This window comes from Lycorma delicatula, chromosome 5 (assembly GCF_047948215.1).
Source record: "Lycorma delicatula isolate Av1 chromosome 5, ASM4794821v1, whole genome shotgun sequence".
Taxonomy (NCBI): domain Eukaryota; kingdom Metazoa; phylum Arthropoda; class Insecta; order Hemiptera; family Fulgoridae; genus Lycorma; species Lycorma delicatula.
This window is the reverse complement of record NC_134459.1, coordinates 126,541,297-126,568,461: the sequence shown is the minus strand read 5'-3', so window position 1 is coordinate 126,568,461 and position 27,165 is coordinate 126,541,297. Positions and strand designations below refer to the sequence as shown.

The window sequence follows — 27,165 nt, the reverse complement described above, 5'->3', positions numbered from 1 at the left end:
GCATGAATTTAGCGTAGGGGCTGTATGTCGAGGGGGGTCATATTGAAATGTCGACACTGTAGTATTGTATTGTCATCGAAGTTACATACGTGAATCAAATTTCATTGATTTTCATCCGATAGATCAAAAGATATAGCAGTTACAAGATTTGATTATAACTAAAGCAAGTTAAATAAAAGCTTCTAAAGAAATGTGTATATGTAATTTAATAGGCGTACAAGGAAGTGATGTGGTGCCCACATCAGATTTTTTTTTAATGACTGCTGACAAAAGAGTACGTAAACCAGAGTTGTATTTTAAATTCATTCCTAAGACGTTAGATTTAACATCTAAATGTTAATTTTGGCATTTTATTTATGCTTTTTTTTAATTTATTTTTATATTTCTAATTTAATACAAATGGCCTCAAACATACAAAGAAACCGGTTTATGCTAAGACGTTACGGACAGTATAATTTATAAATAAAGTTGATGTAAAAGAAGGAAAAGGTTGGGCTCATGTTGCGTGTTAATAAGTAAATACCAAACTTATTAACATATAGTTATAAATTTTTTGTTATTACGTAATGCAAAAAAATCGAGTCGTCAACAATTGTCTTTATTAAAATTCTTTTTATTGTTTGCAAAAACAATTAACTTTAAAATTAAAATAGAATTTAATAAATTTAAATTAAATCATAGGCTTTTCTTAAAAAAAAAAATCGACTTGCATATAAAAAAGGAGAAAAATAGTTTCAAATAGTAATGTTATAAATTTTGAAAAAAGACAATTATTTAACATTTACTGAAAGAGTAAAATAATTTTCAACATAATTCTTTACTCGCATAATTAAGTACTTTAATTTGCTCCAAGTAGTCTGTCGAGGCCGCAGCTCTCGGTGGTAGAGTGTATTAATTTTCCAGCCAAACCGGGATAGTTTTACATTGTCGGCTTTTTTATTAAATAAATCATTAGGTTTTATATTATTGTTACTCTGTCTATTTATAGATGATTTTATTAATTATATACAAGTAAATGTAAGTATGAAGACAAGGTGATTGTGAAAATTCTAGAACTTTAGAAAGTGAAACATTTTTATCAGTCAGTTTTTATTAATTAGGTTAATACAAATTTTCTTTTCTTAGTAAACTTAACCTGTTGTTAATTTAGATAATCCGAGCAATACGAAGAGATATTTATTTTTCTTCATAAAAGTTTTTATACTACCATCCTACATATAGAGTTTACTTGAATTAAGCGACTGATTTTTTTCTGCAATTGGACCAAAAGACCAAATTCAAGGGTCTAAAAATATTTTTCATGCCGTGATTTGAGATATTTTGTAAGTGAATAAAGTGACTTTGTCTGATGTCATGGAAAGCCGTGTTGAGATTGAAAAGTTGTTAATTTGTGAGTCTATCTTTAACGGTTACTGAGTTATAATTTGATGGAAATTTGAAAGCCCAAACTGTGCCCGTTCGACATTTATTGTTTGTTCAGGACATCGTATGATTTGATATTTGAAATATTTGAATGTTTTAGTATTTAAACTTTTAAATCCGGCAGATAGATCAAGAATTAGACAAATAACTCAAAATTTTGGAACGGTGAAGGGAAGTGGCAATATTAAACAGAAATAAGCAGTTAAATTTTTTTGTACCTTAGGAATTAAATAATGTCGGAATTTTCAAAATCGGACCACGGAATTTTGAGTTATTCATAGTCAAAAAGTAAGTGTATGCAACATCTGTTTTGGCAATCCCTGAGGTCAAGAATTTCGGAATATCGCGAATAAAATCTCTACGACTGAAAGTAACGTTACAGTTAACACTTTTAAAGTGCTTTCAGATTTGTGGTAGGATAACCTATTTTCGCATTACACCCGTTTGTAATTTTTATCTTTCCTTTTCTTTTTCCTGTTCAGCCTCAGGTAATTACCGTTTAGATAATACTTCAGAGGATGAATGAGGATGATATGTATGAGTGTGAATGAAGTGCATTTTACATTCTCTGTACAATGGTCTTGTACATTCTCAGTTCGACCATACCTGAGATGTGTGGTTAATTGAAACCCAACCACCAAAGAACACCGGTATCCACGATCTAGTATTCAAGTCCGTGTAAAAATAGCTGGCTTTACTAGGACTTGAACGCTGGAACTCTCGACTTCCAAATCAGCTGATTTGGGAAGACGCGTTCACCACTAGGCCAACCCGGTGGGTTTGTAAGTTTTATCTGGCAAATTTTAAATACACGGTTATAATTTAAATTGGTAATAAGTAGTTAATGTACATTCAGATGTCTTGCTTTGTTTGGCCTTACTAAAATATTATTAATTGAATGTAAACTCTGAGTTTTTTGCAGTTAAAATACGATTTTGTTTGCAGGTATGCTTATGTTTACGTAGTAACATCACTTGACTGAATCTGGGTGGCTGCAAGGGTAATAAACTTTCCTCCCCTTTCGGACGAGGTGATTCGACGATAGGATTGATTTTTTTTACTTGGTTTATTTTAGATTTAAAATATGGCGGCACTTAACAGATTACAACAGTTGACCCAATACTACTAATTAAAAAAAAAAATTCATTAACATTATTTACCGATTCAATGACCTCAAGAATTCCAAATTCATAACTAACAAACAGTTCCTTTTCTCCCTGTTCGTAGCCACCAATTAATTATCTTTATTTTGAGGCAACCCGATACAATCACGGTCGTACACCCGACTTCTCCCAGATCAAATCTAATATTCCCTGTTCATAAATATATTAATCCATTTATTATTAATGTATTAATGAATAAGTTAATATTAATTTATTTTTAAATAAGCAATACTGAAAGCAAAGAAGGAATTTCGAGATGATTACTTGGGGAATAAAGCGATTTGAAGTTGGTAAAGGGGCGTGGCCTACATAAACGAAAATACTTTATCCTGTTAATTTCTGAAGACCGAGTAAATCAATGGAGATAATGGTTAGAGAAGAACAATGGAATCAGAAAGGGAAGGGGAACCAACAATTACTATTAGGCTATTAACAACTAGTGGTGAGAGGTATCTTTCTACATTCGTAGAAAGGAGAATAAATTATACAAGGTTCGCACATTATACATTTTTTTTAGGAGATGAAGTCCAGGATATTCAACCAAAGATTTCAGAATTAAAAGGAACCAAATAGAATATGGAATGGAAACTTAATATTGGGAGAACTAGAATAGTGAGAATAGGAGACCTAAGTCAATGAACGTCTACCCAAAAGAAGAAAGAATTGAAGTAAACCAGTAAAGATACATAGATGCCATGTAAACGAAAGATTGCGAAAGTGAAAACAAAATAAAAACAAAAAAACAGTGGCTAAGCAGAAGCATTTAATAGGAAGAGACAGTTATTATGTAGTTACGTGGAATTAAGAGTTGAAAAAGAGGTTTATATGATCTGTTCATTTGGAGTATGTTTTTATATGAATATGAAACATGGACGCTAAGAAAAGGGAAAAAGATAGGCTGGAGACTTTTAAAACGTGAATATAAGATCGGAGAAGAAAAAATGAGCAAATAAAGTGAAGGATGAAGAAATAATGAAGAGAATTAATTAATATAGATGCTTAATCAGAATAGGAAACGCTTCTAAATAGGAACGCTATCTGATAAAGATATAACATGGAAGGAAAAGAGTTCATTAAAACACTACTAGAAGGATTAGTTGAAAATATAAAAAAGAGAAGCGAGAAAAAACTAAAATTATCGATAATCTGTTCAGATTATTTCTGTTTGGAAATAAGAGTGATCAGGATCTGACAAGTTTTACCGGTAATATAGGAAAATGGAAACGGACATTCTGCAAGGTGCCAGACTCATGGCAGACAACCACATGATGATGATCGGTTCATAACACAATATCTCTATTTCCGTTATAGTACCGCTTTTGTAACCGTCAGCTGTTGAGTACAGATTTAAAATAAACATTTGATAAACTTTAGCAGTATTGTTTAATATTCATGAAGCCTTAGCTACCTCCGGTCTAGACATCCCTCTTTCAGAAATAATATAATTCCTTTTTATCTTCTTTTGCAAGAAATTATTTATTATTCTTTCAGTATTTTCTCTTAATATGAAATAATTTAGTTACCATCGACAGCAAAGATGCTTTTATTCTCAGTTGGATATTTCTTTATTATATCGTTTACTTATTAGCAATTTTTCTGAAATTAAGTCACCAAACTTTGTAATATATTTAGGTTTTAGAGATATTTTAAAGTTAACTAAAATATTCCTATTAATTTCGTCCTTTAAAATTATCGTCTTGATACTAAGTATACTGTATTATTTCAATTGCATCTGTTTGTGACGTATTTTATCTTATTTGTAATTTCCAATATGGCGCTGAAGAAAATGTAATGCACAGACGCCACTTTCGATTTAACTTAAAATTTGTGGAAAAAGATTTTTTATTTAGTTTTATTATATATCCACAATAAATTTAAACATTTTCATATTTATTGTCCAGTTTACCTTTAGATGATAATGATAGTTTATTTTTAATAGAATGAAGAACTTTAGATAAAATCTTTTAAGCAGGTTCAACGAAAAAAATTTAGAATTTTTACCACAATCTAAAAGGGAATGTTATTCGATTTTACTAAAATTGATAATTTTTTCCATCGTAAAGATCAATTACTGACAAAAAACAATTATAGGAAGGTATAACATTGCATACTGATTCTTGGAGAAGATATTAACCCAAATAAATTATTTTCTTAACTATAAATTCAAATTATATTTTAATAAATAAATCATTAATTAACCCAATCACTTGTGCCCATATTTTTTTTTAAAAAAGAAGTAGATGATTAAAATTCTTCAAAAATTCTTAAGATTTTTGAAATGGTAAATTAAAATTCATCATTTAGATTTCTATTTCTAAGAATTTATTTGTTTGGAATTACAGAATTCTTTATAAATTTAATTGAAAAACCTAAAATTTGCGTCTATGTAATTCGTAGGACCTTATTATTTTAAATTATACTTTAGTAATTAGCCTAATTAATCCTTATTAAAGCCTCAGACCCATTAAATACATAAAAAACACAACCATACGGTGATATAAAAAAAGACAAAAAAAGGATAAACAAATAGTTTTAGAAAATAATTTTATTAACTAAATTTGAAAAAACTTTTTTTGGAGAAAGTGTGAGATTAATAAATAAAAGAGGGGGTACACACGAGAGTGAAACTACAGTTAACAATGTTTTCTAAGTGCATTACAGAAGAGATGGCGTCCTTGACACGAGAATATCTGCATTGTATTTTGTGGTACGATGTATAGCAGAATGTGCAACGCGCGCTTTTACAAACCTAACACGCTTACTTATACTCGTATACTCAGATATACCTACCGTCACAGTTATCTTTGCCGTTTGCAGGAGGTGACGCTCTCAGAACAAACGAGTCATGTATGAAAATTGAAAACAGGATAAATATAAATACAGTTATTAAAAATAAAAAAATAAAATTTATTAGGATTAAAAAAGCATATAAACTTAAGATTATAATAATTTTGTTGAAAGAAACTCGTTTTAAAATTATTTTTCACTGCTTTGATTTGGTGATAAATATTAATAGTAATCCTATTAAAGTAACGAGCTGCAGTCTGAAACATCTTTTGAAAATTTATTCTAACGAATATATTTTTTAATCCTTATTAATCAATTTTCTATCCTTACTCACACAATACAAAATTTAAGGCAAAATCATTTTTTTTGTATGTATTTTTTTTATCACGTCAATCGTCTGTTTGATGTTATTAACCATTCCTTTTTTCAGTACCAATTATAACTTCAACATATTTACCAAATCCTTCATCTTCAATTACCTGTTTTATATTTTCCATTGTTTTTCTTTCTCTTTTTTTCTTCTTTCTTCATCTTCTTAATATCCCTCTACTACACAAGCCTGCAAAAGTTTGGTTGTAGAATGTTTTTTAACTTTTGATAATTGTTGATTCCTACATGTTTTTTAGTGCTGAATCCGAAAATAACCTTAATTTTTTTCATTACGTCAGGATTTTTCTCGAATCGCAAATTTCAAAATTTGTAAAAAGTTGAAGAATTGCGAAAGTGTAATACTACAAAATAGACATAATTTTTTTTTTTTTTTTTTTAATATAATAAATTAATACTTCATTTTTTTTTTTGCTTATCCTATGCACTCATCTAGCTAAACAGTTGACTGGTCTGAAGAGTTGGGCGGGGGCTGTTTGGGTTGAAGATGACGAGACGGTGGAAGGGTTAGCTCATCATTGCTCAGTGAATGCATGGAGTCGACAGCTTGACCGACAGGTTGTGACACGGTCACAAGATATTAAGATACAGTCCCGTATCTTAATATCTAGTTTTCCTCCTTTCTCTCATACTTTAGTCTTATATCTTCAAACTAAATTTCTCTTAGAAATTTTTGGCAATCAGTATTTCCACTTACTCATTTTTAGCCTCTGTCAGAAAAATAAAATTATCAGTGAATCTTAACTTACATTTTTATTTCTTAAGAGTATTTACTCTAGGTAGTTTTCCTAGAGTACTTTCGCCACTCTCAAAGTTTTCCTTAACTCAAATAAAATGAAAGAATTCAAATAAAAAATAAAAAATGACAGGATAGACAGAGAAATAAAAGGTTTTTAACTTAATAGTTTTTTTTCTGGACAGCTATTACAATGTTCGAACAAAACTGAAAACAAATCTAATAGACTATTTCATACTTAAATTGTTTTCTTTTTTCAAGGAAATATCTCACTTACAAAATAATTTGTTTTTAACGTTTTTACATTAGGACTTAATTTTAAACTGGAATATACTAACAATTACAAAGAAGAAAAGAGATTTGTCTCCCATATGATCACGTCTTATCCCCGTGATGCTATCTGGCACAATCATTTATTATTATTTTAATAATTAAACTATAGCGAAATGTATATCGGCTCATTTTTTTAAAGATTGTATTTTGAATTGAAAATGATAAATTATATTTAAAGATTCAAGCGAAAAACAAAGGATCATTTTAACGAAGACTATTAAGAGCTTCCTTTTTCCTAAATCACTATACGTAAAACCAACATAAAGGAGAAAAATGAAAAAAAGAATCACTTGTTCATACTTTTCCCAGGAGGGCAGCAAGTTTCTTGCCTAAAAATTTATGTGATTTTTTAATAAAGTATTACGTTAAGCATTTCAAAAATTTTCCTTTCTTGTCACAAAATATTTTTAACAAATTCGGGATTCTAATTTAGATTAATCGGTTAAATAGAAATTTAAAAAAAATAATTAACTAAAAAAAAGAAGATAAATAAAATATTTTCGTTATTATTTTTTAAATTTATTAAAATAATAATCGTATATTATTTTATCAATATAAGCTTTTCCATGAGAAAAGAAACTTAATTGTTGTTAAATTTAAGAACTCCTTTTCTATTTTTATATTTCAAACAACAATTTTAATTTTCAACTTGAACTTAATATTAATTTTTCTACGAATTTTAACAGCCTTATCGAAATGTTAGCAGAATTTTTTTTGTATAGTTTAATAATGAATGAGATTAGTTAAATGGATTGAAAGAAATGCGAAAAAAATGTTCACAATTGTTGTGGTTTTATCGTCGGTAAATGCATCATCAAATAACAACCCGTTTACCCGGTCATTCTCGATCAATTGAATGAAGGATTTTTTTACCCAGGAACACTTACATTTTTCAATCTTTTTTTTAACGTTTGATCTGCGTCATAAAAAAATGCAGCTTTTATTTCATTTATTATTTTGTTTCTAATTTGGATTTAATTATTTTTGAAAGGTCAATTTTCCGATTCATTATTTAAAAATGATTTTCTATAAAATCGTATGTAAATTCAGATTACTCTCTTCCATAAATTAATACTTTATTCAGTTAATAATTATTCATCTTATACATTGCCTAGGAATTACTAATCCGTGAATAACAAAAAAAAATAATTGTTTCTGCATTTGCTTGGAAGGATCAAGTTAAATCCTGCGAAGAACTTGATTAGGTTAGTTTTTTAAATGTAAAAAAATATAAAATAAGAGAAAAATGATTGTAGTCAATATAATTACGTAAAAATAATCATTTTATATTATTGAAGTGATAACTTTGGAAATATAATAAATAAAACTGATACAAAAATAATTTTAAAATCGTTAATTGCTAAATATTTGGGTTTATTTAATTAGTGGCTAACAGCAGAGTAATATTATTTCTGTAAAAGGAAACGTTTTAATTTAGTTTTAAATAAATTGACTGAAAATATTTTAAATTATTAGATAATTAATTAATTAAATAAAAAAAGACCAAGCTCATAACATAATATACGTCTTTCTCCACGCTGTATAAAGCGAAAATAATTGTGTTATTAAATTTGAAATTGGTGCTTTCGGAATAAACGGATTTTTTTATAGCTAACGTAACGCATTTGTAAATGTTGGCATTTTTTAACATTAGCCGATGTTATTGTATTGTACATGTATATTTATATACAATTTATATAAATTTATTGTATATGTATATATTCAGAGGATGGGATGAAATGACAGTTTTATAGTGTGTGAAAATGCCATGTCTAAATGGGATTTGAACCCGGGACCTCCGGATGAAAGGCCGAGATGCTACCACTGGCGCCACGGAGGCCAGCACTTTTTGTAAACAGAAGATTTTTTTCAGTTTTTTAAAAACCTCTAAGATCGGGATTAACTTATACGTAAGCATAATAAATATTTAACAATGATACCATGTTAAGGGGGTGATTAACATGCTTCAAAAAGAAACAGTATGGTTTGATCTTGTTACCAACAAAATAAATTTGGTTATTCCATAAAATATCATCTAATGCTTATTCTTAGAGTAATTAATGAACTCAAACCGATTGAGTTATGTTTAACTTCATTTGTTAAAAAATCGTACAAGAAGCTTTACCTTTAGGTTTTTAATTCACAACTTCTGTCTACAATCAGAGCTTAAACGTAAGTCTACAATCATGTTGAGATTGTAGACATACGTTTACTTCAGTTTTTGGTAATTCCATAATCTGGAACTGTAGAGCAGCAAAATCATAAATATATTATATTGGAACAATTGATAATTATTTTACGTTTAGAAGTGATAAACATATTTACAAATATGCAGCACTTTATTGATAAAGAATTAACTTCTTTTTTTTTATAACTAATTTTATTAATCAAGATAAAACTTACATTTGATTCTGCTATTATCACTTTTCTCTAACAATTTATTTGGATATTCTTCATTGTTATTTTCTTTGTGTATGCCTTCAGTTGTACCTGTAACAAGAAATTAATTAATTACTGTTATATTAAGTTCACAACATAAGCAGATTAAATTATATAGTCCACTGGAGAGTAAGGAGGAGTGGCTCACAGTCTTAGAGGAATTAATTATGCCCTTAAAAAAGAGTGAGTATGAAAATTAACAAAGATAAGAAAAAAATTCTCGTATAATGAAGCATACAAAAGCTTAACTAATTCTGTATTGAGGTAGTCTTGAAAATATTAAAGACTTATGTACTTTAAACTATATCTACATTCTTATATGTTGAAATGCTTATGTAATTTTTAACTGATTTACTTAAATCAGTTAAAAATTGTTTGGAATTGTTTGGATGCAGTTCTAGTCAGTTGTTTACAGTCTATATGTGACAAGTGAAGACAACTATCACAGCTATCAACCTTTATAATGGAGCTAGCATGTGGAAGAAAATTATTTTCACACATATAATTTGCTATTATTTAGAGTATTTTTATTTTAAATTATTAATACAGATTTTAACAATCTCTATTTTTTTAAATTTTATTACACTTTATTAAATTGTGTACTTTTTGATCAAGTTTTACCATGGTTTTCCTTGATGTATCCCGACAATGCTAGGACAGTTATTGCCATTGAAGTAGCACACCTACTATATGTGATGTGATCAGTATAATATTATTACATGTCAATCAGAATAATAATTTGTTTATTATCAAGTTCCAACACTACAGAGCATAATTAAATGTACTGTTCCTTTCTTCATACGCTTTAATTAAATTAAATTTATTTTTTTTAAATTTTAAATATGAATTAAAATGTTAAAAAATAATTCTTTAAAATTAAAATTTACAAACCGATGTTAAAAAGTGATGGATGCTTCCATTTTGGTAAAAACTGGAATTTTTTTTGCTAAAAATATTCTACCAAGTGAATAATATTGTAAAATTGCAACTGTATCAAACAGTAATAAACATAACCGATTTATTTTTTCATTTTACATTTACGTACATAATCAAGAATACCTGATTTGAGAGCAAATCATTGATAAGCAACAGTATACTAAATTATGGTTTTATTAACAGATCTCATTCAATAATTATTAAAACATGAAATTATCTGTTTTTAAAAATTAAAAAACTCACTTGTAATAATTATACAACTATTCTTTGTTCTTTGATCAAATGAGAAAACTTGGCAAGTGGAAACACAACTAGCTACCGCATTCTTGTACAACTTGGACTTTATACAAGGACAGAAAAAAATATTATATGTTCTTTTCATAATAAAATATTTATCTTTGTATGTTAATATTGAATAATCCTACAAAATGTAAATGATCTGCACTTTTAAAATCAAGATTTTAATAGATAAAATTATATCTATCAAAAGAACAAGGTACATATATGTAATAAATAAAATAATAAAGTTGAGATAAAATCTCATATTTTATAGAAATTTCATTTACTGTATGTTAAATATTTAATATTCATTTCAGCTTTGTTTTTATGTTATACAAATCAACTACAAAGATATAACATGTAGTTAGATGTCATGAGATTGTCAAGAAGGTACATAAAAATGTATAAAAACTAAACTCAACTAACATGAAAGGATGGTAGGTGAACAATACTTGAATATTAATTAGTTTTATAAATGAATGATGAAAACGTTTTCATAATACTGGTGACATCAGTGATATATATATGTTTGTGTGTACTATGATGTACATCCTACTATGAATCAAGCATTCTTTTTTTTTGGTCTTGCGTATTATATCTTTCATTTTTCGAGTTTTTATCAGTAGAATATTAGTGCCTTACTCATTCTCTAGGTTCATATGATCGTATGTTTTTTAATAAACAATAAAAATTCAAATATTAGAATAGTTTCACTTTTAAGAAAAAGGTGAATGTGAACTATAAATGGAAATACACCACCTTCTATAAAGAATTACAACCTAGGAAATCTGTATCTTCGATAAAACAATTAGATCTAAATTAAAACACTAGATCTTAACAAGAAGGTACTAAAATATTTTAAAAAGAGGTTTAAGAAAACTGGATACTTGCAGATCTAGATGAGGCAGTAGGGCAATAATGTTTAAAAATAAAGACTAAAATAAGCATATCACAAAAATGAGTTAATGATGAAATAATGCTATGTTTAAACTATAACCAAATTATCTTCCTCTTGCAATTTTCATTACCATCATTATAGCAAAGTTCTAAATTACCATAAAACATTATTTTTCCCTTACTCTATCAATTAATAAATTTTCCTTACTTGATCTTAAAAATTCCTTTTATACAACAGAAAATATCTTAATATTACTTCAAGGAAAATGTTTCTTTTTATCACCGTTTAAAATAACATTAAAAAAATTCTGTGAACTAGACATAAAGCAAATCCTACACTCAGAGATTGTCGAGTCAGTATACCTTAGTGTACCTTTTTACTCTACAATATTCCATACCATACTCCAACCTAAAACTTTTAAGATTATGTATTGAATTAATCATCTAAAAAACACCAAAGCACCTGCACGGCTAAAGAAAAGAAAAAAAACGTATATTGCAAAATAATATTAAAAACCGTTTTAATATTCTTTTTTAATTCAACAAATTTTTATAAAATTTAGTGTTGAATAAGTTATCAAATATCCAAAGTCCTGTCCTGCAAAGGGAAGCTCATGCTTAGCGGGCTTAGGTGTTGTTAATCCACATAAAAAGCTGACTGATGTTTTTGGAGCCTCAGAATGCTGTTAGCTCCAGTGACATGAAAATAATGTCAAAATGTTCAGCTGACTGAGGTTTGGGTCATAAGAATAGTAGTGGCCTTAATTGCTAAGGTTAGCTAGTAAGGTTGCTCTTTCAAAACTGAGTGGGATCTGTACTGCCCAGCTCATCCATGCTTCAAATTGGTGGCTCTTTTGATGGTGGCCTTTGTTGCACTTCAATAAACTAGACTTGAATACCAATTCTTGGAAAGTGCAGGCCAAAGAAGAATGAAGAGGTCTTCGGAAGAAGAAGAGGGAGAAGAAGAAGATAAAGAAGAAGGAAGACCCACACTACTCGTCTCAACATCACGAACTGGAGTCCGGAACAGAGCCCAGCAGAGATGCGTCCTGAAGGGCAGCCATAGCAGAAGCGGATGAAGAGCTTCTACACAACCTCTCCTTTTTTAAAAACTTAAGTCGAGTAAAATAAACCAGCAATTGCGACTCCTCCGGAGTAGGGGTCGCATTGCTCCCTCCTTATAGTTAGTGCCCCGTTGTGGCGTATTCCTGCTAGCCTATGAAGCGTTAGCACCGAAAGGACTTCAGTAGACGGTCTGAAGGGGAATTATGTCGGGAGGACAGGCTTCATAAGCCTAGCCTTCCGCGGTCGACCCATACAAATGGGTTCGATAACGCTGGTTCAACAACGGATTGGAATGCAACTAAACCCGTCTTAAAATCACTAAATAATAAACAAAACTTAAAAAATTAGACCCGCCATTTAAAATAACCCTTTTTAAAAACAAGCCCGATTAGAATCATCCAGCAGCAAGGGACTCTGTCCAGGTTCTGCGATAATTAGGGAGAAATAAACTCCCGCCAACTTTGCATTCCATTCCATTCCAGACTTGAATACATGTTGTAGGTGACCTTGGGCAGGGTCATCTGTGATTTATACATTTGATTGGTTATTGATGGGACACTTTCCATGTACGTTTAATTTGGTGATTCATTTTTAACAGTTTATTTTTTCTAAATTAGGATTTTAGTTTATTAATTTTGAATTAAATTGGATATGGGAAAATGATATTTTCTATTCATTTTAACCAATTATTATTATTATTTTAATTTTAACAGATGCTTTATTTAAATGAATACATTTAAATAGTATTATGGTAGAAAAATAATTATTTTTACCACAGCAGATGGAAAAAATCTGATATGGACACCACATCACTTCCTTGTACGCATATTAATTTACATATTCAACTTTTTTTTAAATGAAAAGTTCATAAAATTTTATTTCATTAATAACTTTTGATATTTTTCCATAAATTTTTTTATTGTTATTATTGAATTATTATTTATCATAAAACTCTTTTATAATCTGAGGTTAATAATTATTAATAAATCAATATATTTAAATTAAAAAACAAGTTAAAAAATAGAAAAAGGAGATGAAGTCTTATTCAAACCTTAATGAAATATTCATTAGTATTCATAGTCTTATTAATGAAATATTTCATTAATTAAAATTTCATTTGGCTATAAATCTGGAACCAAAATAAATACCACTATCGTTGAAAAGCTCTCAATGAGGGCTTATTACTGCAGTTAAGAAAAAGTCCAAAATTCAAATTTGTTTGGATTTTGAGCTTTTTTGGACACTTTTGATTCAGTCGATTGCAATCAAAAGGGGAGGTGCACAACTAGATGTTACAACAGTCCTAAATCCAAAATTTCAGCGTCCTACGGCTAATCTTTGAGTTTTGCGAGATACATACGTACGTACAGACGTCACGCCGAAACTAGTGAAAATGGATTCAGGGATGATCAAAATGGATCTTTCCGTTGAAATCTGAAAACCGAAATTTTTCGTGATCACAATACTTCCTTTACTTTCTACAAAGAAGTAAAAATGTTGTTTTCATCTTTAGAATAGATTTAGTAGATTTTAGGTATTCAGTATGAACCTCTGTCAAAAAGGAAAACCTTGCAGTTAATTTTGTTTCACATCAAAAGAAATTTGGCATAAAGCTTGTCATATTATAATTTCTCCCAATGGATGATTATTTTATTAGGAATTTGAATATTTTGAAAATCATACAAACTAATGCATTATGAATTTTAAATAAATAAAAATTTCCAGTACATAAAAATGCTAAAATAATTTCAAAGTAATTTATTTTTTCAAACCTTAACTATGACAAATATATGTTATAATAAACATTTGGAAAGAACCTTTTTAAGAAATTCAAGAAAAATGAGAATAATAAAAACCATTAATTTGGTTAAATAAAGATATATAAGAAAAAATTGAATGTAAACGTGAGATATTAAAGATTAATAAATCTTTAGTCACCATCAAGTTATTCATGTCACTGACAAGTGTGTAACGGGATGTATTTACTGGTATATATGGAAGTACTATTTGAATGTAATTCAATATGAATATCATTTTCGGTTATTAATTAAAAATTGTGTGGCTGAAAAAGGTACGGGTATATTTCCTGAATACTTTGTAATTAAGTTTTTTCGTAAAGGGTAATTTTAAAATAGTGTTTTCATGTAACGGTAAGTTTTTTTAAAATTTCTAATTACATCTCAGTTTATTTTAAGATTTAAAATCATCATTTGCGCTAGTCACGTTCATTTGGTAGAGGTCACTTACCGTTAAATAATTACCGAGTACAAAGTAACAATAACTTCATTACAACAGAACAAAATAATGTGTAAATAATTACTGGAAATGTCAACGCTCTTATTTCCATTTATATTGCAACTTCTAAGCGTAAAAAACTTAATAGTTTTCTTTCTGTTTTTTTAAACAAACATAAGAAACAGCGATAATTTGCAAAATAATGTCTATTATACATTTCAGAAATAATCATTTAAATTAAAATGTTTTCTTAAGTTCTTTTTTATGTGAGGTTTTAAACCTATTTATTATGTTTTTTTTAGTAAATTTGTGAGTCATTGATCTCGACATGAACATAAAGTAAATATAAAAATTAGAGAGAAGTAGATTTTGCTTCTTGTACTTTAAAATCATCCGTACCACAACAAAACAAAAAAATTATAATTTTTTTTTAGAAAATCTAGTCTTCTTTTATTTTTATAAAATAAATTTTTATTACAAAATTAACAATAAATAAAATAAAATACGTTGGCAGAAAGATGAGACGATGGTACAAAAATTTATGCATTTAAATTTGGCAAGAGACAGTTGATTTTATTAATTTTGTTCGAAGGGGTCGAAAACGATTGAAAAGAAGGATACAACCATAGTTGTATCCTTCTTTTCAATCGTTTATAGTTTTAATGAGTGTGAGGTTGTTCCTCACACCTCAGGACTGAAGGAAGTATATGCTACTTCCTTCAGTCCTGAGGTGTGAGGATGAAAAAATAAAATCGAATCCATACTAACTCTTGTACACTAACGGTAAAAAAAAAAACACGGCAGGCAAAATCACGACGAGATCACGATGATTGTTTATTCAATTCATCCTGGGATCAAGAAATCGACTTTCAATTTTCATCAGTGTAATATTTTTCTAATACTTCATAATTATAACCATAAAAAATCTTAGTGATTGAGTATATATCTGCGATTAATAATTAAATAAATAACAATAAAATAAGTAAAGAGGTCGTTTTTGTCGTTGGATGATTTTTAAAAAAAATCATAAATTTATCGACAGCGTGTCACAGAATTAGGACGATATTCTTGCTTTTCACATTTACGTAAATTTTTAGGTAATAGAACTGCGTATGACAATTTCAATAGAATAATTTGATTAATTAGTGTTCATTCATTAATGAGTATTAAATTAGTATTTATTATTAGTAATTAATTAGTATTCATTAATTATAATTAATTAGTAATTCTTTCCTTATTTCTGCTATTTAATCAGTATCAAAAAATTGTTCTTTAAATCTACCTGTTTAATTGGAAGATAAAAACGTAACATGAACAATTTGGCTAACCTAATACACGTAGATATTTACTTGTAACGTTGCATCTAACATAACTTTTTACTAGTTTTTTATTCTTCTCAAAATCTGTTGATCACGTGTTAAACTTATACGTGACCTTTGAAGACCTGAGTAGTTGTCCTCAATAATGAGGAAATGATAGTTCTATTAATTCTTTTTTTTTATTAAACAATTCATAGAAAATATGCAGAATGAATAAAATAAAAAAAAAACGAATTATCAAAACATAAAAATGGCCATTTATTAAAAATTAAATCAAAACAATTAAAGTCAAACCTACTTAAGGTAATGAGAAATCCATAATTATATATTTTCATTACGTAAAACAACCTACTTTACAGTTTTAAAAACAAGTAATACTTTTAAAAAGAAAGAATTTAGTAGATATAATTAACATTCAGGTTAGGTAATATAACGGATAACGGATAAAGATCGACAAGTAGAATTTAGATCAATACTAGTTGTTTTATGATAAAAAACCCTGCAGTATTTTGTTAATTTTTTGCAAAATAAATTGTAAACATGATTCAGTGATTACTCTATTCTGGTGTCGAAAAAATTATAACTGTTTTACAATTTACTTATGCATCACTAAAATTCAGAATGATTTCAGTTTAGAAGGAACTGATTTGTAATTCTGAAACGATCTTCTCGGAACATACTTCTTGGTAATTAAAAGATTATTCATAAATAATTTATAAATATACTCCTCATTTTATAATATAAGAATTTATCTACAAATCAAAATTTAATATAGATTTATTTATTTACTAGGTTTTTTTAATGTAACAAAATCATTTCCATCAATAAACAGTTTGTTTTTAACAAATTTCGGTAGAATTATAACGAAAAGTTTAGTTTTCCGTCTTGTAACAGCTAAGAAAATTTCTTGTTATTAATCAGGTCAAATTGGATAAAATTTAATTTAACTTTCGTTAATCTATTTATAGGTAAGCTAAAATAGGTTTTTTTAAACTTATAAATCAGTAAATAATTTTGTGCAACACGTAAGTATTGAATTTAATTTGAAAGGTCACTAAATACACAAGTAAAATAGTACAAACATGTTTTCTGAATTGATTTTTATTATCTTTTCTTACTTCTCGAAGGTAAGTACGGCATAACTTTCGGTCGCATGATGTAAGTAGAGGGGTGAAATAAACTTTTCTTTACGTTTTGAGGTGTGAGGAGCACGAAAATAAATTTTACTTATATGAGATTTTCTTAAATCTATATATCCTCGTATATATAACATTTTTTGCCTATGTATAACATTTTATAGCTCGAAAATTTCCCAAACTACTAGATCAATTTTATTGAAATTTAGATATACTGTAGCGGTGTATCTGAAGTTGTGCATGTGAAAATTTGATGATTGTTTTTTTTCTTTCTTTTTTCCACCCTACCCCCTGGGCCGGATCCATAACAAAGTAAAGCACAGCCCAGAAGGTTGTCTACTCAAACGGGCCACCCCATCCGCTGACCATAAGTCCGACAGATCAGCACACCGGTTAGATCTTTTCATTGCCTGCCTCTAACCCTTAGGGCGGGGTATCCAAGCCCGACTATGTCGTTCCTGGACCCGATGAAGATTGGCCGAGTCGTCCTTGAGTTACGTTCAATTTCTGGTCGAAAATAATTTGAGGTTATGTTGAAAGTGTAGTGGTCAAACGCGCGAATACAGTGAGTCACAATGGTGAGTAAAAATTTTTATTTTTTATTGCAGTACATTTTTTATGTGTAATTATTTTTATGGATGAAAGGTTTTTAAGATTAAAATTTCAGATTAGAATGAGCTGATATTTTTTTTAAAAGGAAACAAAATTTAAAAAAAATGAAAAGTTGGTCTTCTTGCGCAGAACTGAGCAAAACTTTTTTAAAATTTTATTAGGCATTTTTACACCTTTATAGGTGTGTTTATTTCAGTTTGACAAACGATTAACTAACCATTTATTTATGAATCGTATTTTATAACCTTCGATAAACATTAATTTTACAACACATTAAAGTATTTAATTTTATTTTCCTTAGTGCATAATTCATATTATTTCTGTATTCTACATAATGCAATACAGAATTGTTTTTGTTGTTAACTATGACCTTCGTTGCAACATGCAATTGATGCAATCTTATGCATTTTGAAGGATAATGTAAGACTGCTTCCGTATAGTTATTCTGTTTATTTCACTTTGTAGTTACTACTAGTATTTAATAATTAGCTTAACCACAAGATCCAATACAGATTTTTTTTGTTACATTCAATGTAAAAGTGTAGAATTGAAACATTTTTAAAGATCAAACGAAATTTTTTTAATCGAAGATTAGAAAACCGAAGTTGACAGTTACATATGTGTGTGTGTGTGTGTGTGTGTGTGTGTGTGTGTGTGTGTGTGTGTGTGTGCACGCGTGCTTGTTATTTTTGTAAACTGGATTTAAAACGTTTGAAAAAATAAACACGAAACATAAATTTAGTTATTCGTTTATTAACTGATAACTTGAAATTAGTAACTGGCTCTGAAAACTGGTTCAAAGAATTTCAGCTAGTCAAACCTATAAATCCAATAACCTGCTTTTGCAACAGTCTTCTATAGACACAGAAGACGAGGTTTTTAGAAACGAGTTTTTTACAAGCCTCTCGAATAAACCCAGTAAAATTACCCTCATTTAATACCTCACCTTACCAAAGGTAGGTCAGTCTAAAATAACGAGTCTCTTAATTTCGATTATTTTCTTTATATCTCCAATATTTTAAAAGTACAGAAAAAAGATCGTAGTTAAAAGTTTTAGATAACTTTTTAGTTTAGGGTCTTTGTTATTCAAATAGTCATTTTTCAATCTATTTTAATATCACTCCATCATATCCTACCGTTAATAATAACAATACATACGTTTTAAAATAAACGCCCAATATAAGGTCTATTAGTTTCAGATAAATAACTTCAACATTTTCCTGTTCTTGTTTTTTATGGAAAGTGTGACTAAATATATTACCTAAAAAAGAAATTAGCTAAGTTGAAAAACAATACAGAAAGCTTTCTTTTTTTTTGTAATCAGCCAGATGACTGGTTTAATGTTATTATTCATTTCTTTTTTTCTATGCTAATCTTTTTAGCATCAAACGTATTCATTACATCCTCAATTATCTGTTTTATATATTTTAAACTTTGTTTTCATCTAGTAATATCTTCCACTTACTCCTTTATTATGAAATTTAATAAACCGGGATGTTTTAATGCACGGCAAACAACCTTTCTTTTTCCTGTTTAGCCTCTAATTACCGTTCAGATAATACTTCAGAGGATGAATGATGATGGTATGAGTTGTAAATGAAGTGTAGTTTTGTACAGTCTCAGATCGACCATTCCTAAGATTGTGGTTAATTGAAAACCCTACCACCAAAGAACACCGGTATCCACGATCTAGTATTCAAATCCGTGTAAAAATAACTTACTAGGACTTGAATGCTGGAACTCTCGACTTCCAAATCAGCTGATTTGTGAAGACGCGTTCACCATTAGACCAACCAGGTGCGTTACGGCCAAACAACCTAGTTCACTCTATATATTTTAGCACATATTCTTAAATATTTAAAATTTCTTCTGAAACAGCTTCAGTTTTAAATTAACCTTTTAGATCTTATTCCATCCTCTTTTTTTACGCCCTAAAAGACAAACGTCTGTATTTTTTTTTTAATTTAAAAATGTAAATAATAAATGTTTATTCCATGATAATGCAATTTATGAATAATTATATTTATTTATATGTATAAAATGCAACGTCTGTCAGTAAAAAAGAAATAAAATTGAAAAATATACATCTCATATTTCTATAGATGTTTCAATGAAATATACAGTTTTCAAAAGAAAAATGGTTGTATATAATAATTATATTGATACAAAAGGACACTGAATACTTAACACTGAACGAAGTTAAAAAAGTGAGTAATAAACTAATCATGTTATATTCTCGCATTTTACTTGTAGTAGTGAAAAAATATGTCTAGATAAAAAAACTATGTAGAACAAAAAAAATATTTTGAAACTTGGTATAAGAATTTCAATAATTTTTTTTTAGAAAAGCAAAATTCCTACTCATTATTAAAAAAATAATAATAAATAAATATAAGTTAGTTACACATTATAAAATTTTAAATGCACATAAATATTGAAATAATAAACCTATAATATTCTTCCATTAGTTACAGTATACTGCCATGAATTAGCTTACATAAACATGCAATGTAGGCCTATTCTGAGCTCATTTTATAGCTAATATTATCTCCTCTATTTTATTTTAAATGGCCACCTATTGAGAGGCAACATTTACGATAAACCAAGGATGACCACTTAATGCAGGAAACGTATAAAATAAATATTTTGAAGAGTGTTTAATTTTTTTTCTTTTAATACTTGTTCACCGACCACTGAGATGCTTGACCTTTAATCTTTTATTTAGGAGGGAAACTATTTTAACTTATTTGTTAAATAAAACAGATGAACAAAAATTACATTCATAGTTACATAAAGAAAAACCTAACTGCGTAGTTAGGAATTTGCGCAAAGATTTCTCTACCCTCTCGTTACTACCTTACAGTTGCTAAAATTACAGAACAATAACTTTCTTTTTTATATTCAGAATATTTAAAATAAGCGATACATAAAACTATTCCTTTATAAAATTTAATATAATACATTCAATAGTTTCGGAAATAAATGTCAAATTCCTTTGCAAAGTAAAGTCGTTGCAGTACAATGACAGCGGCTTGTAAATATTATTGCAACACACCTGCTGTACAACTTTCTCTGCCTTGTACAAAGTAAATTAAACATTGAAAGCAAATAGCTTGATGCAATAATGATAATGTACTTCACTAACAATGAATAAAATTGCTGAACCCAATCTTTGGATTTTTTTACAATACAGTTTGCAAATTTCACGAAAGTTACAAAAAAGAATCTAGAAAACTATCATGAACGTGAGCAATTCGATCTTGATGACTTATTTTCTGCTTCAAAAGCGATCTGAGAGGACTGACAAATCTTATCATATTAACAAAAATCAAACAATTAACAAGTAATATATTAAAAAAAAAAAATCGTTATTTTTGTTTCTGTGTTTTTTATTCCAGATCTTTCAAGGAACAATAATCTCTTTCGTCTCTACTTGTGGTTATTTTACTCGAAAATTTAAATTTTATTAATCTTATATTTTTTTTTAATAAACTTAGTTAAGTAGGTTACAATATTAATTTAAACGTAAATAAATTTCTTTGATGTAATTTTATTTACGTTGTATCTCGTAAAACGATAATAATGTTGTTACGGAAACGTAGTTTTGGCTAGGATTTTGACAACACTCAAAAAAAGAAACCATCAGAAATATAGATATATCCAGCCTTTATCGAAAGTTTAAATGAAATGAGCAGTAAAGGTAAAGAGATAACATGTCTTTACTAACAAATTTAACAATTTATTTTATTTTAATTGGTAAAAACCACATTTAGCGCGTTATATTTTATCCAGTAAGATTAAAAACTAAATAATTCGCCTTTAAATAACAGTATTTATAAATAATTTTTTCTCTAATGCTACATGAAAATTATAAAAAAGGTAGTATTTGCAAAAACGTAGTATTTGCAACTACTTTGCGCTCCTGCTCATGATGGCTTACAATTTTTTTTTTAACAATTTATTGTAAATCGTACGCTCAGATATGAAGTAATTAAATTTTTCAAACGTGGCATTTGGTAAAATATAATTATTATAAATATAATATTAAAAACAGCTTACTAATATATTACTTCATTTCCTCAAACGTTTTCGGGTATTCTGCCATCTTCAGGAGGAATTTATAATAATTTAGAATTAAAATATATAAAAAGTATAAAATTCACAAGATAAAATTAAAGACATAACAATTGATTGTCATAAGATAAAAATCTTGTAAATATTACTCATAAGTTAAATTAAAATAATGACGTCCGTTTTGTAAGTGTCACAATTCCATTCAATATTATATTGATAATAATGAAGAATTTAATCAAATTTTTATTTATAAATGTGAATTCCTTTTCCCATTCATTATATATATATATATATATATATATATATAAAAGAAATTTCGTCTTCTAATTTAAAAAATAACCATTCTTGATTGGGATATAACGATTTCTTTAAAAATAAATGGTCTATAACTGGAAAACCGCTGGCCCAAAAGCTGTAAAGACGGGCAAGAATAATAAGAAAAGGTTAATATCCAGTTAAAGGGACTTTTTTATTCCATTTCATACGGACATTAAATAAAATATAATGTCCATTTCATATGGGCATTAATTTAAAAACAATCAAAAAAGTATTTATATAAATATCTTTTAGCTTTTTTGAATAAATTTGTTATTAATTAACTGAAATTGAATAGGATTACAAAAAAAGTGATGGGGAAGTAAAATAAAAATTTTTACCGCTATTATGAAGCTCGTTATTAAGTTTCAAACATTTTGACAAAACTAAAGTAGAATAATACAATCAAACACACGTCGGCGAGCTCTATACCTAAAAGGTTGTGGCATTTAATAAATGAAAAAAAAAACAAAAAGCACTTCATGTTCAGAAATGCATCTAACATTCAATTCTTACAATATAACTTGTTTTAGATATCTTTGAAATAAATAAATAGCGACATTAGAAGATTACCATGCAAAGGCCTGTACTTACAACAGTTACCAACGAAACAAGTGAAGTAGCACTGAATGTCACAAAGCAACATAAACGTCAGTCAACCTTCTTCCGCTTCAGTGTAAGAAAAAAAAAATTAGATACAGCATCATTTGTAGAAAAGTAAGTCAACAGAAGATTTAACAGTAATGTAAAATGTATGACTATTTTTACACATATAAATAAATAGTGATACAAACTATTACTATTAAACTATTTACTATTTTATTTATCTATATAAATAAAATTGTAAATATTCGTTTGTTCAAAATCTAAAATATCTGAAAGTTCTTCACCGATTGCTTTGAAATTTTGACACAACGTTGCATTCGAATACGCGCGTGTTTTTATATACTTACCCTATATACCTAAGATGTCATACCTGTGACAGGTAAAAACATGCTTTTTTTAAAAAACAGCGCTATCTGTTGGACGTAAAAGCAGCACACGCTATACTAAATATTTTACGATTCCATTTCAGTGTTTCCGATATGTGCGTCCACTACAGACCAAAAAACTACTGAACCGATTTACGCGCGGGGAAATCGAAAAAGGTAAAAGGGAAGAAGGTAAAAATGGAAAAACGGGAAAGGAGAACGAAGGAAAGGGGAAATGAGAAACAAGGAAAAGATAAATGGTGGAAGGTAGGGAAAGGCGGAGGAAAATGGGGAAATAGGGAAAGGGAAGTAGTAAAAGTGAAAATTGAAAATAGGGAAAGGGGAAACTGGACGGGGGAAAAAAAGAAAAGGGGAAGGTTAAGTTCCATAATGTTCATTTTGTTATGTTTTATAAATCTTTCAGTTGTGTTAATTTAATCTGTATATATACTCAAATTTAACAATAGCGAAGAATTGCCGGGTCTGCTAGTATATATATATATATATATATATATATTTAAGCCATAGGTAAAAATCATTACTTTACTGAACGAAGATTTGAGAAGCAACGCAACCGTTTTTATTTTTATGACCTTCATAGAGATGAACAGAAAAAAATTAATGTAGTAATAATCTAATGAAAATTGTTACAATCCCTAAAAAAAATGTAAACAAGAGGCACGGGGTATCAGAAACAAACTTAGGAACTGATTGACAGTTTAGAGGGAAAAAACTAGACCTCCTTAAATATTTAAAAAATGTTGTTTACACAAATTAAATAAAAAATAAATTATGATGATAAATACAGAAATTTATAATATTCATAAAAAAAAAATGTAGATAAATATACTTGGGCGTCCTATTTTCTGATTAGTGAAAAATGATCCAGATATTATAAATTAATATTAATTTATTTCAATTTATAACAATTTAATCACACCTGGAGAATTTAGGTATTAAAATAAAATAGATAACCACAGATCATCCTGTTAAGTTACCTAGCAGGTGCAATATTTTAATTCAGATTTCAACATGTATCTAAGTAAAAATTGATTAGTATAATAATTATAATAACAATAATAGGATAAATATTAATAATAAACACAGTAAACAAAAATTAAACGAAAATAACTAAATTAGAACACGCCATCATGCGAAACAGAATGGCGTAGTGGAAACGTGCTGGGCCCATAACCCAGAGATCTTTCGATCGAAACCACAATCTGCTGACAAATAAGGTGAAATAATTATTTTACTTTAATGCGTTAATCTTTTACGTAATTTTGTATTTTCCAAAAATAAGTTAAATAAATAAAATATCAAAGAACTTATAATATTATTTCATAAATATCTGCACGTATTATTTTAAGTATCTCAGCAGTATTTATATTAATTGCACTATAAAAAAGATTATAAAAAAAGATCAATGAGGGTATTTGTTCTTTAATATGGAATTATATCAAAATAAAATTTGTATTAAGAAATTTGTATTTTAAAGTTCATGAACCAGCTCGCTAGTTATCTCTTTCAAAATTCTCCAACATGTGGATAGGTAGAGGTAGGTAGTCCTTCCCAATTTTTAAATAATAAAATGATGTATCATATTACTGTATCAGTAAAAATAATTTATTACTGCAATTAAAAATATTTACCGTAGTTACGTCTGGAATATACAATGATATACGTTTATACACAATGTATGTATTACAGATGAATTATTTCAAAAATTACCTCGTTGCATTCCTATTAGTATTCATAGTTTATTTAACATTTATCCTAAAATTGTAAATTAAAAAATTAATTGACCGTTTACTGAATTAAAAATGCTATTGGATAAAGGGAAATAAAAAACATTTATAAGTAAGATTATGTATTACTATGATGTATATATGGAATGAAAAAAAACCTGCTTAACGAAGCGTGATTTGGATCCACGAGCCTCTCTGGCTTACGAGGCCAGCCTGCTACTCTTTCACCACTTTGCTACACTCTCCAGCTATTTACAACATAATACTTGAGTTTTGTAACCTTCCAACTTGTGGGGGTTTTACATACGAAAATAAACAATTACAAATAATTTTTTTAAGTCTGTGATCAATTACACACAATCTGTAAGCTACTTTTTTACAATTTTCGTGAATTTTTTCTTTCTTTCTACGGTAAATTTTTTTCCTAAAATAGAGGTAAAACAAGCAGCTAATAATAATCTGGTTGAATTTACACCTATTGTAATAAATTTTAAAATTACAATGAGTTATAAATTTATACATTTTAGGACATTATTTCCATTAGTATTCATGCCTTTCTAACAAGATCTCAGATTTAAAAAAATTTTTAAAGAAAATCAATGAAAAGGGTTTATTTTATAAGAAATTTGTAGTACTGCCTATTTCATAATAAACGATATCGTTAATATGTATCAGAAATCACAAAATTGAATATGAACCGATACAAAAACAAAATTTTAAATGATAATGCAGAAAAGTTATGTTAGTAAGAGGAAGTGTATATTAAAAAAAAATTCCTTACAATCTTACTTAAAAAAAAAATTAATTAATTTGTTTACTTATATAACGATTTTTTTCCATTATAAACAAAATTTTTAATAGATTTACTCCTTACAGTATGAATATTTATTAAGGTCATTATGAGCATTAGTTTTCTGATTAATTAAGTTATTAACTGTAAAAGAATGGACAAGTACAATAAATTAAAATGAATATAAATAAGCTTAGATATATACTAAAGTATACGAAATCGCCTACAATTACTGATAAAAAAAAATGTTTATAAAAGCTACATAGTTTATCAAAACCGAATACAAAATTACCAGGGTTCAGTTCCTTTCTACAAAGACCTTTTTTAAAGGTGTATTAATGGGATCTATTAATTTCATTGGTATTTTATTCTATTTGTAGCTAAATTTTTAAATAAAATTGTTTTTCTGAGCGTTTTATTTATTTATTCAAACACAAATACATGCGGAAGCGAACGAAGAAACTCCACGTTTGCTTTCACGACACTAAGGATTGATTACTATACAATAAAAGAATGTATAATATAATAATTAAGCAAATAATACAAAATAGAAAAAAAAACATACTAATGGAATAGGATAATAGTAGCTAAAAGCTATATAATAATTATAGATATTTACTCAGGTTAAAATAAAAGTTCAACAACAGAATTATAAAAGGATCTATCTAAACCAGAAACAGCTCATGATGAATTTAGGTTCAATTCAATACATTTTTAACGTAATTCAACGTAGGAACCATTAAAGAACTATTAATCATTAAAGATACATGGAATTCGTCTGAGAGGCTATTTATAATTGGATATTACATTATATTGAATCTTACGTCATATGAGAAATCTAAATATGTATCGTTAATTAATCGACATAGTGCCAATCTAAAATTTTAAGGTCCCTAATTTTAATTTAAATAATTAACAATTAATATAATCCACCTTACCAGCACGTTGATATTTTTGCACGTTGTTCTATATGTTCGCACGTTGATATGTGAGAACATATCAACGTGATGGTAAGGTGGATTATATTAATTGTTAATTTATTTATTTTACATATCAGCGGTACCATGTTTGAGAAATTAATTTTAATTTAATTTAAAGGAAAGATTAGATTTTTAATAGATTCCTTAATATAATTTTAAGGTCCATTAATATAATAAATATATAAGGTAATTACATAAATGGAAAGATAAAAATTACACAGGTAAGTTTATTTCAGATTTATTATCAAATTATTTAGCTTATATATCGACGGATGAAAATATTAATATATACCGTATGACCTCTCTGTTCAAATTTCAGCACTCTTTCTCGACCAACGAAATAATAGATGATATAAAGCGAATGAAGACTCCTGTTCTTCTGGAGCTGATAGAATACCTCCATAATAACATTAAGGATTGTTCTCAATTTTTGATATAGTTATTCAAATTTATATTTAATCTATCCTTAAAAACGTTCACTTTCTTGTTAAGTGGAAAAAATTCCGTGTCAGTCCAATTTTTGAAACCTGTAATTAATGCC

The 27,165-nt window shown here is 27.9% G+C and overlaps 1 protein-coding gene across 1 annotated transcript in view; it reads right to left on the bottom strand.

Annotated features, from left to right (window-relative positions):
- The window catches only part of LOC142325352 (rubber oxygenase-like), a 67,957-nt gene that overhangs the window by 23,646 nt on the left and 17,146 nt on the right, over positions 1-27,165 (bottom strand). The window contains exon 2 of the mRNA XM_075367011.1: positions 9,232-9,318. Within this exon, the coding sequence (XP_075223126.1) occupies positions 9,232-9,318 (87 nt within the window). The remainder of the gene's footprint in view (positions 1-9,231; positions 9,319-27,165) is intronic.